At 40.7% G+C, this 15,297-nt stretch overlaps 1 protein-coding gene across 1 annotated transcript in view; it reads right to left on the reverse strand.

Annotated features, from left to right (window-relative positions):
• Positions 1-13,992, reverse strand: part of ACBD3 (acyl-CoA binding domain containing 3) — a 38,102-nt gene extending 24,110 nt beyond the window's left edge. Inside the window, exon 1 of the mRNA XM_019976489.2 lies at positions 13,639-13,992. Within this exon, the coding sequence (XP_019832048.2) occupies positions 13,639-13,924 (286 nt within the window). The 5' untranslated portion in view covers positions 13,925-13,992. The remainder of the gene's footprint in view (positions 1-13,638) is intronic.
• Positions 13,993-15,297: the final 1,305 nt, after the last annotated feature.

Genomic DNA, 15,297 nt, shown 5'->3' on the forward strand with positions numbered 1-15,297 from the left:
GCTCCAGGCAAAAGTACTGGAGTGGGCTGCCATGCCCTTCTCCAGGGGATCTTCCTTACCCAGGGCTCAAACCTGTGTTTCCTACTGCTCCTGCATTGCAGGCAGATTCTTTTTTTTTTTTTTTTTTTTAATGCTAAGCCACCAGGGAAGCCCAGCCATGGGGGAAACATACCAAAAGTTAACACTTATTCCTAAGAGATCGGATTACAGATTTTTTTTTCTTCTCTCACTTTTATTTTCTGATTTCCAATATGTATATGTACTTTTATATCAAATACACATATGCTTTCTTCCTTTTATAGCAAACATTTTTAAAAAGTGAAGGGAACTTAATCTTTCAGCCTTTAGGATGAGAGTAACAGAGCATTTATTTTCTCCTGAGAACTACACAAAACCCAGGAGGATAAACCAAGGATCCCAACCACCTTTAGTATAGGACAACCCACATCATGTTGACATTCTAAACCTCAAAGAGTACAGAAAGTGAATCCCCCCAGATCAGTATCATTAGGCAGACTATTACAGTGTTACAAAAAAATTACTTCTCTTTCACTCTTCAGATGGCTCGAGTTCGCACACTAGGAGGGTTTATTTAGTTTTTCTACATTAGATGAAAATAATTTTCTCTTGAATTACTTTTTAACTATATTTTATTATTACTTTTATTTTAAATTTGTCTGTGCCCTCAGGCTTGTGAGATCTTAGTTCCCTGACCAGTGAAAACGCCACATCCTAACCATTGGACCGCCAGGGAATTCTCTTTCCTAAATTATTTTTGGTTCCAAAGGCATTAAACATAGCAGAAAAGAAGTTACTACCGTAACTGCATAGACAGAAAAAGTCTTGCTGAAACTCAAAAATCTTTATAGTCAGGGCCACAGTCCTAAAGGAAAGCTCTTCAGTCCTGCCATTAAGGAAGAGAGCCATTTCCCTTGGTCCCTGCATTTATAGAGTCAATCCAATCAATTTGGAAAACCGCCTTCTATGGCAACCAAAAAGACAAATATAAATTATGCTGGAAAGAAGCTGCAGAGCTATTGTTCAGATGCAAGCGTGTGAAAACACACCAATGAAAAGCAGAAAATGACTACTTCTACTACCTGGAGAAGCTGAGTACAAAGCTGGCCATTTTCAATCAAATGGACTAAAAGGGATCACGTGTTAGCATCTGTCCAGTGATAATTATATTTAAAAAAGTTTATTTTCAATAAGATTGAAGACCAAAAGTCAGGTTAAAAATCTATTTTACCTAAAGGATACAGACTAAAGCAGGGATTGGCAGACTAGACCAACTCTGCCCACAGTTGTTTAAATTCATTTATCTTTAACTTTTTCCCACTGGTTTGGGTAACATCCGCTTTAACTAGTAGTAAGTCATACTCAGCCATCGTTCTCCCCGCCCCCCTGCACAACTGTTTTTTTAAGACCTGTGAGCTAAGAATTTTTTTTTTTAATCTTTTTAAAACAAGCAGAAACAGACAAACAAAAAACAAAGAATATGAAGACAGACCACATACGGTCCTTAAGGTCTAAAATACTTATATCTAACCCTTTACTGAAAATCCGTTATGACTATACAGTAGAAGTAAGAAACAGATTTAAGGGACTAGATCTGATAGACAAGACTGCCTGATAAACTATGGATGGAGGTTTGTGGCATTGTACAAGAGACAGGAATCAAGACCATCCCCAAGAAAAAGAGATGCAAAAAAGCAAAATGCCTGTCTGAGGAGGCCTTACAAATAGCTGTGAAAAGAAAGGAAGGGAAAAACAAAGGAGAAAAGGAAAGATATACCCATTTGAATGCAGAGTTCCAAAGAACAGCAAGGAGAGATAAGAAAGCCTTCCTCCGCGATCAAAGCAAAGAAATAGAGGAAAACAATAGAATGGGAAAGACTAGAATGGCCTCAAGAAAATTAGAGATTCCAGTGGAACATTGCATGCAAGATCAGATCAGATTAGATCAGTCGCTCAGTCACGTCTGACTCTTTGCGACCCGAAGAATCGCAGCATGCCAGGCCTCCCTGTCCATCACCAACTCCCGGACTTCACTCAGACTCACATCCATCGAGTCAGTGATGCCATCCAGCCATCTCATTCTCTGTTGTCCCCTTCTCCTCCTGCCCCCAATCCCTCCCAGCATCAGAGTCTTTTCCAATGAGTCAACTCTTCGCATGAGGTGGCCAAAGGACTGGAGTTTCAGCTTTAGCATCATTCCTTCCAAAGAAATCCCAGGGCTGATCTCCTTCAGAATGGACTGGTTGGATCTCCTTGCAGTCCAAGGGACTCTCAAGAGTCTTCTCCAACACCACAGTTCAAAAACATCAATTCTTCGGCACTCAGCCTTCTTCACAGTCCAACTCTCACATCCACACATGACCACAGGAAAAACCATAGCCTTGACTAGACGAACCTTTGTTGGCAAAGTAATGTCTCTGCTTTTGAATATGCTATCTAGGTTGGTCATAACTTTCCTTCCAAGGAGTAAGCGTCTTTTAATTTCATGGCTGCAGTCACCATCTGCAGTGATTTTGGAGCCCAGAAAAAGTCTGACCTGCATACAAATTTCTCAAGAGGCAGATCAGGCGGTCTGGTATTCCCATCTCTTTCAGAATTTTCCAGTTTATTGTGATCCACACAGTCAAGGGCTAATGGGCTCAATAAAGGACAGAAATGGTAGGGACCTAACAGAAGCAGAAGATATTAAGAAGAGGTGGCAAGAATACACAGAAAAACTGTACAAAAAAGATCTTCACGACCCAGATAATCACAATGGTGTGATCACTGACCTAGAGCCAGACATCCTGGAATGTGAAGTCAAGTGGGCCTTAGAAAGCATCACTACAAACAAAGCTAGAGGAGGTGATGGAATTCCAGTTGAGCTCTTCCAAATCCTGAAAGATGATGCTGTGAAAGTGCTGTACTCAGTATGCCAGCAAATTTGGAAAACTCAGCAGTGGCCACAGGACTGGAAAAGGTCAAGTTTCATTCCAATCCCAAAGAAAGGCAATGCCAAAGAATGCTCAAACTACCGCACAATTGCACTCATCTCACACGCTAGTAAAGTAATGCTTAAAATTCTCCAAGCCAGGCTTCAGCAATATGTGAACTGTGAACTTTCAGATGTTCAAGCTGGTTTTAGAAAAGGAAAAGGAACCAGAGACCAAAGTGCCAACATCCGCTGGATCATGGAAAAAGCAAGAGAGTTCCAGAAAAACATCTGTTTCTGCTTTATTGACTATGCCAAAGGCTTTGACTGTGTGGATCACAATAAACTGTGGAAAATTATGAAAGATATGGGAATACCAGACCACCTGACCTGCCTGTTTGGAAACCTGTATGCAGGTCAGGAAGCAACAGTTAGAACTGGACATGGAACAACAGACTGGTTCCAAATAGGAAAAGGAGTACGTCAAGGCTGTATATTGTCACCCTGCTTATTTAACTTCTATGCATCATGAGAAACACTGGGCTGGAGGAAGCACAAGCTGGAATCAAGATTGCCAGGAAAAATATCAGTAACCTCAGATGTGCAGATGACACCACCCTTATGGCAGAAAGTGAAGAAGAACTAAAGAGCCTCTTGATGAAAGTGAAAGAGGAGAGCGAAAAAGTTGGCTTAAAGCTCAACATTCAGAAAACTAAGATCATGGCATGTGGTCCCATCACTTCATGGCAGATAGATGGGGAAACAGTGGAAAAGTGGATAACTTCATTTTTCTGGGCTCCAAAATCACTGCAGATGGTGACTGCAGCAATGAAATTAAAAGATGCTCACTCCTTGGAAGGAAAGTTAAGACCAACCTAGATAGCATATTCAAAAGCAGAGACATCACTTTGTCAACAAAGGTCTGTCTAGTCAAGGCTATGGTTTTTCCAGTGGTCATGTATGGATGTGAGTTGGACTATAAAGAAAGCTGAGCGCCGAAGAATTCATGCTTTTGAGGTGTGGTGTTGGAGAAGACTCTTGAAGAGTGCCTTGGACTGCAAGGAGATCCAATCAGTCCATTCTAAAGGAGATCGGTCCTGGGTGTTCACTGGAAGGGCTGATGTTGAAGCTGCAACTCCAGTACTTTGGCCACCTGATGTGAAGAGCTGACTCATTGGAAAAGATCCTGATGCTGGGAAAGATTAAGGGCAGGAGGAGAAGGGGATGACAGAGAATGAGATGGTTGGATGGCATCATTGACTTGATGGACATGGGTTTGGGTGGACTCTAGGAGTTGGTGGTGGGACAGGGAGGCCTGGCGTGCTGTGGTTCATGGGGTTGCAAAGAGTCAGACACGACTGAGCCACTAAACTGAACTGGACTGACTTACTGAAAATGTTTGCTGACCCTGGACTAAGGGAAGAAATGCAAAAGCCAAACTAACTTCAATATTTTAAATACTCAATTAAAAAAATTCAAATAAAGGATAGAAAACATATAGTTAAACTTCCACGCCAGTATTCTTGCCTAGGAAATCCCATAGACAAAGTCTAAGCCTGGTGGGTGACAGTCCATGGAGTTGCAAAGAGTCGGACACAACTTAGCAACTGAGCACAAACTTCTGTTAAACCTGGTGAACTGAATATACACAATTACATCTGATCCTCAACGATACGCCACTAAAAGGAATAAGGAAGCTAATTTAGAGAACACTGAAAAGGCTCAGGAATTGAAGATACCAGGTTCGTTAAAAGTTGGAGTCTAGATAAAAATAGGAATTTGGGCTTAAAAACTATCTAAAGAGCACGTACCCTTACCTACCCAACCCCAAGCAGACAGATGGCTACCTTTCCCCTACTTTAGCAGAGGCAGTATATACCGAGAACACAAATCACATATACTCAGGTGGGAGGACATTAGCCTAAGACTAAGCTGCAGGACTGAAAAGAGAAATGAAATGAACGTTACCCTAGTAAATGGTAAACGACTTCCACCCATGCTCCCTTCTCCTGTCTACTGCCAAAATATTGGCAGCTAGATTCATACACGCCAGGCAGGGGAAAGGAATATTTTCATTAAAAAAACTGGCCTAAAACACCGGCACATACTGGTTTGAAAGGTAATGATATTTACAGATCCTCAATGAAACTTCTGCCTCATCACCTACAATAAAAGCTGTACTCAAGGTTATAGTTGGCTCTCCAATGCCTTACCCTTTAAAGAATGAATGCCCAAGAATCACCCAACATTTGAGAAAGCTCCCAACATGGTTGGGGGCGAGGGGGAGTGTAAAAAGAAATTTTCCAAAAGGAAAAAAAAAAAGTCTACAAGAAAAGGAATTCCAGAAGAAATTTCAACATCACAGAGAGGTGAAAGAAATTTTCAGGATGACAGTAAGTAGAGACTCAACAAAGGAGAAAGCCAAGACTGGATCAAAAATTTAAGACATCTAGGAGAGATGTTTTTTTTTAAAAAAGAGTTTACCTGAGAACAAAGAAAACAAATGATAATTACTTCTAACCACACAAAAGACAAAGAGTTTGCATAAGAACCAAAATATAATCAAAGTGTGTGATCTGTCTCGGCTATAAATAACACAAATAGAAACAACTGAGTGATTTAATCACAAATGTGGTATCATAAAATTGGGAGTTTGGAAAGGAGGAAGAGAGAGGCACATATATATAAGTTGCTTTAAAAAAAAAAAAAAAAGCAGCAGCAGGAAAGTGAAGACAAATACCAGGAGAAACAGTTAAAATAATGGAAAGTGGCTGCCTTGGGGGAGAGGGTCTTGGCGATGGGAAAAGAAACAGGGGGATGGATATTTTTCATTATAAATTTTATATTACAACTTGGCCTAATTGCCTTGGTTTCCACTTTGATAAAAAGGTAAAATGAATAAACACATTTGCTCCATTTCAGTAATTAGTTCATAAGAGATTACAACGTGTGGTAGGCATAATACTCCCCTCAAAAGACATCCACATCCCAATCCCCACAATCTATAGTATATTCCTGTGAATATATTAGGTTACATGAAAAGGGGGAATTAAAGTTGTAGCTGACCTTACCCCAGACTACCCATATGGGCACAAAGTAGTCACAGGAGTCCTTAAAAATGGAAGAAGAGAAAGAACAGACAGATGGAGGTATGAAGGTGTTACGCTGCTAGCTCTGAAGATGGAAGAAGGGGGTCACATGTGAAAGCATGCAGGTGACTCCTGAAGGTGGAAAAAGCAAGGCAACAGATTCTCCCCTACAGTCTCCAGAAGGAACACAGCCCAGGTGACACTTTGATCCTAAGCCAGTGAGACCCATTCTGAACTACTAACCCTCCAGGACTATAAAACAGTATGTGTTGTTTCAAGCCACTAAATTTGAGGTAACACATTTTCCCAAGTTAATAAAGATAGAAACGGCTTCTAGATCTGTTGTTGTTCAGCTGCTAAGTTGTTTCTGACTCTTTGTGACCCCATGGACTGCCGCATGCCAGGCTCTTCTGTCCTCCACTATCTACTGGAATTTGCTCACATTCATTTTAATTTCGTCAGTGATGCTATCTAACCATCTCATACTCTGCCACCCTCCTCTCCTCCTGCCCAAAATCTTTTCCAGCATCAGGGTCTTTTCCAATGAGTCTGCTCTTCACATCAGGTGGCCAAAGTGTTGGAGCTTCAGTTCTTCCAATGAATATTCAGGGTTGATTTCCTTTAGGATTGACTGGTTTGACAGCAATTCAAGGGACTCTCAAGAGTCTTCTACAGCACAATTAAAAAGTATCAATTCTTCGGCTCTCAGCCTTCTTTTACAGTCCTACTCTCACACCCACATGACTACTGGAGAAATCACAGCTTTAACTATATGGACCTTTGTCAGCAAAGTGATGTCTTGGCTTTTTAATACGCTGTCTAGGTTTCTCATAGTTTTTCTTACAAGGAGCAAACATCTTCTAATTTCATGGCTGCAGTCACCGTCCACAGTGGTTTCAGAGCCCAAGAAAATAAAATAAAAATGTGCTTTCACCTTCCCCCCTTCTATTTGTCATGAAGTGATGGGATCAGATGCCATGATCTCAGTTTTTTGAATGTTGAGTTTCAAGCCAGCTTTTTCACCCTCATCAAAAGAACCCCATGACAGTATGAAAAGGCTTCTAGATTACATTCCTATTAAATTTTAAGTATTTAACTTTACAGTTCTAATAAGACAGCATAAATAATTTTGGTAATAGTGTTATAATCACAGCGACCACGCCCAAAGCACTAAATGATTACCCTTCCACCTGAAATTAATTATACAAAAGGTTATTAGTCTCACACATCAATTGCTAGAGTAAGTTTACTGATAAATATTTTTATTTTCTCTCTGGAGGGAAAGATAGAGAAATATAACAAATTATTTCAACGTTCCTTCTAGTCTTTATCTTATGAAATGAAAGCTAATAAAATCTATGGGTTGGAAAGGATATTAAAGATAGATGGCTGAACTGCACAAAGTTCAAATCCTCTCTACATAACCACTTGGTCTACAATAATTTGTTACTGGACACATCATACAACTTATGTGAGGAAGGGAGAAATGAAAGTACAGAGTTTCTGTATTCTATGAATGTTATCAGTTTAGACAGTATAACTATAAAATATTTTATATATCCCTCACAGTAAGAGCAAAGAAAAAAATCTGAGGCAGATACATAAAAGATTATGATAAAGAAATCAAAAGCATAACCACCTAGTAATTGTTAACATATGCTTGAACACTTCCTGGTGATGGGAATTCATTGTCTCAAACAGTCTATTCCATGTTTGGATGGATAGCTGTAATTTTTAGCTCTTTATTCTGATTAGATTCTTCTCAATTTTATCCACAGCGTCTATTTCTAGTCCTCGACATTAAATAAAACACATCTAACAGGTCAGACCTCAAAAACAAACAAATGCCACAAAATACTGCACATTATACTTGCCCTGAGTTCTCTATTCTTTAGGCAAAATATTTTCAGCTTATTCACTCATACTTAACTCCTAAAGACTTGTGTTTAAATCTCAGTTCTGTTATTTACTAAGTACAAAATACAGATAACCTTTCTGAGCCTCAGTTTTGCTATCAAAAAATGGAGAAAATAACTTCTCTTTCTTGTGAGGGGTGGAAATAATGTGTTCCAAAGTCTTGACACAGTGCCTTGCATAGAGCAGACACTCACTAAGCAGCAGCTATTATAATGATGGCAGGGATTCAAATTCCCACAATATACAAGTTGCTTTCTTCTGAATTAGCTCCATTTTGTCTTTAACTCTGTGAACGATCCCTCAAACTGAAAGCAGGATCCAGCGATTGTCTGAACTGCGTGGATGAGAGCAGGACCATCTCTCTCTTCTCTCATTCCAGATACTGTACTTCCACCAAAGCAGCCGAAGCTCAAATCTGTTTTCTTTTGTGGCCCTATCACTGTTGCGTGGCAGAGAACACACATCGAATAAAATCCATCTTTTAGAAATATTAAAATTAAAACCACATTTTTCCCATGTTCAATTAAGGAAAAAAGTGATATATTTTTTATATATTTGATATATTCTTGTACTACTTATAATAAAGTATAATAAATGCAGTATTTCTGAGTTAATGAATATGCAACCCTGTAAACTGCCTAGCCTGCATGAAGTGCTTAATAAAAGTTGATCACACTCCATAATAAATTCTTGGTAATCTCTCCTCTTCAACATAGGCAGTCACAGGATACCAACTGCTAGGTACTCTGCTAAAAGTTTATAAATAATCTGAGTAAAGGAAGGCAGAATTTAAATAACTGAGTGACAGAACGAGGAAGTAGTACCCCAGGTAGTATTCACTCCAGAGCTCAACTTCTAAATACTTAAGCAGAGAAGCTCTCATTTTAGCTAACTGACAAAAGTAAACATCTTCTGGGGGTTGGTTACCACAGTGTACTCATTTGCAAAAATTCATCAAGCATCACTTATGACTTGTATACTTTTCCGCAGGGGTAGTAAACAAAGGGGAGGCCTCAGGTAAATATTAAAATCACAATAAAACATCCATAAATATAAACACATATATATATCCTTGAATACCCTGTATTCAAAGGAAAATTTTAGTTCAGTTCAAATCTAACATGAAATAGCAAATAAGAAGAGATGTTTAAAAGGCATTATATTCCTGGTGGTTATAATTTTCTTTCTTTGTCTCAGGTCTCTGCATCGTTCTATGCTATACACTTATACCTAAAGACAATAAAGAAGAGGAAAATAAACTCAAACTTTAACAGACATTCAGTAGTAACAATTAAACCTGAAATTATCTGAGGCTAGTCCACTTAAGTCCAGGAAGCACACACTAATTATATGTGTCACCGAAGAATAAATTACAGCTTTACAGTATTTTAAAACATTAATGGAGCCATTTATAAAAGTTCTTGGAAGTGCATATATTTAAAGACAGAAGAAAATGGAACCATTCAGTATGTCCATATAATTGCTTCTCTGTTATCAGCAACATAACACCATGTAATAGATAGCAATGTTAGTGGAAATGCATTAACAATTCCATAGAAAAACTGAGTCTAAAACTTTAGTTCCCTCCAAATTTGACTACAGCTTCCTTTTACATATCATACTCTCAAAAACTTATCACTCCACACACACATTACCGCCCCCCGCACACACACACCCCTAGATCTGTCTACTGAAATAATGACCAATCTAGTAGCAATGAGCGCCCACTGCCAGCATCCTGATTATGGCTCTTCAAATGCCACTTTCCACTAAAGGAACCAAGTCTCTTTGGAGAAATGGCTGATTGCAATGGAGGCAGGAAATGCATATGATGAATCTGGACTATTTCATTATACCAGAGGGCAAAGAAGGTATGAAGACTATTAGTCATGTCAAAGGAACTTAGGAGCCAATCTGAAGAGACCTACCACTTGCTAAAGATGGTACAATTTGAGCATCTATCATAAGAGCTCTCAAAATAGTACCTGATATTTAGCAAACATCTGCTCAATAACTGGCAGCAATTATTAGTCTAGAATTTTAAATGAATGCAACCACCTACCAGCTAATGGAGTGAGGTAATAAAGTTATTAGAGAAGGAAAACCTCAATTCTAAGAACTCTAAAAACCAAAACACAACTTACCAGGTAACTATATCCAAGAAGTATAAAGGCTCCAGTAAAGGCAACCAATTTAGTCTGTAATCCAAACAGGTAAGAAAATCAGCTTAATCTTGGCTATTTACAATGCCATTCAAGTCCTTATATGGATATGATACCAACTTAGCTTCCCAGTTCTCTCCATCAAACTACCTAATCCCTACTTGCCATTTCCCAGACACACAGAACTTTCCCTTCTCTGGAAGGGTCTCTGCTCTCTGGATCCTCCACACTGTGCTGCAGTGCCACTGAGGCTTTAACTCCTTGGACTGTAAGTTTCATAACAGCAAAAGGGAATATACTATTCATTTACAGTGGTAGCCTAATATAAAGCTGTACCCATAATAAGGATTCAACAACTCAGCTTAGGTGATAAAATGCTAACTTACATTTGCCAATATTTTCATCTATTATTTCACTTTTACCATCAAAAACTAAGAGCATAGGCAGTTGACACAATGGATTCAGTCACTGGCCTATGATCACTGTGATAGAGATAGAATAAGAAACAGGGTTCCTGATTCTTAATTCAAGTCATTTTCAATCAAAAAAGATGCCCATGCTTTCAAGATTCATATTTATCCCACAGCAAAAGATAAAATGTAATGTTATTTCTAATTCATGTGAGATACAAAACCACAAAATAGTGATTTATTAAAGTCCCCGCAAGACTGATAAAAATGTCAAGTATTATGCAGGAAAAAGGGTTTTTCACACATTAATTCAAAGGCAGCAACACTTCACTCACCCCACTTTCCATAACCCTTCTGACTGCTTTTAGATCCTTCCTCCCTCCCCTCAACCTAAATCAGTAACCTCATATACTAATAGCTTCTTCACTGCTAACTATGTAATGATCCATGCAAAAATGTACCTTTTAATTGCCAGACCGTTATTTCTCTTTTTAAGTACTTGGATACCACTTTGAGAGCTTTGGAACTTCCTGAACCATACTTATCAATGTAGCTTTTTCCCTCTATGGTGACCTGTAACTAAGTTCCCAAATTACTGGTTCCCCTAAGAGTCTTAAATTTGACAAACATGTTAAAATAATGGGAGGTTTAGAGCACTAAATCGTGAATGTGAGATGTCAAATTTCATTTAATCCAGTCATATATATCTATGTACTTCCCTGGTGGCTCAGATGGTAAAGCGTCCATCTACAATGAGGGAGACCCGGGTTCAAGCACTGGGTTGGGAAGATCCCTGGAGAAGGAAATGGCAATCCACTCCAGTACTATTGCCTGGAAAATCCCATGGACAGAAACAAACTGAGTCTCAAAGAAAAAAGTTAATTGGCTAGGAGTAGGTTAACAGAATCGAAAGGGACTTCCCTGGCAGTCCAGTGGTTAGGACTTGGTACTTTCACTGCTGTGGCCTAGGTTCAATTCTTGGTTGGGGAACTGGGGTCACGCAGGCTGCCTAGTGTATTAAAAAAAAAAAAAGTCCTGTGGAGAAGGGAAAAGCTACCCACTCTAGTATTCTGGCCTGAAGAATTCCATGGACTGTATAGTCCATGGGGTCGCAAAGAGTCTGACATGACTGAACGACTTAAAAAAAAATTAAAAAAAGAGTCCAAACTTGACTCCCAAGCAATGCTAAATTTATTGCACATTAACAGTGTTTTAATTTTTCAAAGAAGACACTACTACTATCTTCAAATAATACAGACTCAGAAGATAAAATTATTCATTTGTTAGTCATGTGGCAAAAGTTAGGACCAGAAGTTCATTCTTCTCTATTCTTACACATTGTTCTGCTAAGATACACTTTAATCTTATCATACACTGGAAACCTAAGTTTCAAGAATAAAAATTTAAAGTAAAATATAGTCATATAAATTTTACAAAAACCACCAGGTTTTTATGTAAGCAGTAGTATATCATCACCTCAGGAAACTCTAAATTCAAGCCAGTGATCTAAGGGTCAAGTGTTCCAAAACTCATTGCTGCTGCTGCTGCTAAGTCACTTCAGTCGTGTCGGACTCTGTGCGACCCCATGGACCACAGCCCACCAGGCTCCTCCGTCCATGCGATTTCCCAGACAAGAGTACTGGAGTGGGGTGCCATTGCTGCCTCCGCCGAAACACATTAGCCATTACCAGTTCCCCAAACTAGCAGAGGGCTGAACTAATAGTGCAACGACCATGAATATTTCAAGGGTAAACTTTTTAATAGAAAATGCAGTGAGTATAGATACCAGAGGGGAACTAGGGGGTGGGATGAATTAGGAGAATGGGACTGACATATACACACTACTATGTATCTATATATAAAATAACTAATGAGAACCTACTGGAGAGCACAGGGAACTCTACTCAATGCTCTGTGGTGACATTTCTCTGACATTTCCCACATTTCTTTCTCTGTGGGAAGAAAATCCTAAAAACAGAGGGTATATACATATGAACAGCTGATTCACTCTGCTGTGCAGGAGAAACTAATACAACATTGTAAAACAATCTTTTACCCTAATAAAAAAATTTTTTTAAATGCAATGAATGGAGAATGACTAAATTTTCTGTAAAATTTATACAAGAAAGGCTATCATCAGTCTGCACAATTATTTTCAGAGAAAACAAGTAACTTTTGAATGTATCACTAGTTTCAACGACTCAACTTCAGCTAGTAAAATATGTACTCCAAAAGGTACTCCCTCTGGGGAAAGGTCATAAATATGCTGTTTTGGAATGTATATAGAACCTAGCAACCACTTTTAAAGTTTCATTTGCCGATGTTTCTCCCTGTTTGTCTGCCCCACGAGATCTAAATATCTCATCAGTCTTTCCTACTGACAAGGTCATGTGACTCACCATTTGACTAAGTGAATCACCCAATTAAAAAAAACAAAACAAATCCAAGACCACAATTTTGGTCTAAGACAAGATTTACTACAACTAATTGTGAGAAATACAGAGGCTACTTTTAGGCCTTTATGTGAGAATCCACTCTTGGACACTGGAAAAATTTTAACCATCTAGAAGTCGCTAGAACACAGCAGCTATCCCTTCTCTAACTTAGAGTTTGACAAGCTAGAAAGGATTAGCTTAATACTTCTTTCTCTCTGCCATATCAATACTGCCAGGTGATTAAGCCCTATTCGAATTTTGGATCCCCAGAATGAATGGAAAGCGTTAAGAATAGAACCCATGAAAAAATTTCTTCCACTATAGGAGGGCAAAAATCGGTGGTTCTTACGTGCCAGTCACAAGAAACAAGAAAAAGAATGCGACTGTTAAAAAACAAAAAATCCCAGATTGGGAACCTCTGGGAAAGAGAACTCATTCTTCCATCCAGGATCCTGGAAAACCGAGAAACTAAATCTAGGTAACCTCCGGGAGGCAGGACCCGGAAAGCTAAACCAAGGTTCCAGGCCCCTAGGGGTGTGACCCAGTGACCAAGCGGATAGTGACAAACTTCGAGTAGCCCCAAGGACAGAGCCCAGCTCCAGTCGCCGCGGTCCCGCACGGGTAGGTCAGGGCTACTCGGGTCCAGTCTCCCCAAGGCCCGGCAGAGGCGGCGGGGGTGGGGCCTGTCAGGCTCACCTTTGAAGAAGCGCAGCGCCAGGCCGTATAGCTCCTCCAGACCGAAGCCCCACCGCTGCTCCAGCCGCCGCGCCTCCTCCGCCGCGCCCCCAGCCACCGCCTCCCCAGGCTCCGGCTGCTCCCCTGCGGCGCCCGGGCCCCTGCCGGACCCTGGAGGCGAGGGCGGCGGCAGCGGCGGCGGCAGCAGCGGGGCGCCCTCCGCGCCGGGTCGTTCCTCCGGGTCCGGGCTTAGCGTGAGGCCATCGACGGAGACCTCGAGTCGCTCTGCGCTTAGCACCGCCGCCATCTCCGCCTGCTGCGCCTCCTCGGCGGGGACAGGCGGCGGCCACGTATCGACTTCCTGCTGACCTATGACCTCCGCTCTCCAACACCGGAACTTCCGCCGCTGAGTAGGCGCTAGAGTTCCCGGAGAGGGGCTGCGGCCTGGTGCCCCGCCCCCACCCCGGGGGTCGTCTGTGGGCTGCGCCCCTTCACCACTCGCCCCGCCCACCACCCCGGCAGCTTTCGAACGCCCCACCCAACCCTCACCCGGTTCCCTTCCGGCCCTCGTTCCTCCCGGAGGGTTGGTGCTACGCCCAGCGGCCCCGGCCCTGCCGTTCTTTCCCGCAGCTCGCGGTGTCCGGCAGGGGCGGGGTCGGACGGGACCCGCGTGCAGTCTGTGCGGAGAGGGTGACTCCTGGCGGGCGCCCTACCCTTCGGGTCAGACCCTCCCCACTTGTAGACCCTCCCCACTTGTAGAGAGTTGTGTGGTTGGAGTAATTGTTGGTAACTCTTAAGGAGATGCCGAGAAAATGCCTTTTTTTTTTTTTTTCCTGTGAAAGAAACTGAGGCTGCAGAGAAATCCCGCGGTTTCTGAGACTCGTAGAAGAGCACATCCTGGTTTTGCTGGAACTGAAGCTCATACAATTTGTGGGGTCCCTATTTAGTTAAAAAGCAAAAAGTTAGAAGCAGAGAGTTAGGGAAGTGAATATATAGAATGAGAAAGAATTCACAAATGACATTTGAAAGGCTAGCAAAACTCACAAACGTCACACAGGTAAACCATAAAATATTTGGTAACTGCCTGACGCACTTCTACAGGGTGTCAAAAAATCCAGAAACGTAATTTTTTTTTTAGATTAATAATGCTCTTGACAACTATGTATATTTATTTATCTGTGTCTCTAGACTTTCGGGGCACCATTTACAATCATTTCCCCCCCTGTTTTTGTATACTTTTGATCACTTTGCTATAACAGTTATTTTTTAATGTTTAAAGAAAATAGAAAAATCAGTATTGTCTTTTTAACATGGTGATCAAAATTGGTTTTTTATTACTGTTTATAAGTTTTAGCTTCGCAACTTACTACTTTTTGAGGATTATTGTCAAATTTGGGAAAACATGTATGAAGCTTCTCTCATATATGAGTTATAATATTTCAGGATGTTTGGCTGTTTCAATGGCAATTTATCGCTTAGTTTTTCTTGGATCTCTAGTACTCTTCAGGGAAAGATTTATCTATGTTAAGGCAGGGTCTCATTAATCAAGATGAATAAAACATGTGACTTCACGTACAGACTTACTGTAGCACAACTGCAGTGGATCAGGGCCATATGTCTGCCTATTGTCTGTGGAAAACTTTAGTCAAAGACTAAGTTTAACCTGAGAAGTGAGAAATG

This window comes from Bos indicus, chromosome 16 (assembly GCF_029378745.1).
Source record: "Bos indicus isolate NIAB-ARS_2022 breed Sahiwal x Tharparkar chromosome 16, NIAB-ARS_B.indTharparkar_mat_pri_1.0, whole genome shotgun sequence".
In the NCBI taxonomy this organism is placed as follows: Eukaryota; Metazoa; Chordata; class Mammalia; order Artiodactyla; family Bovidae; genus Bos; species Bos indicus.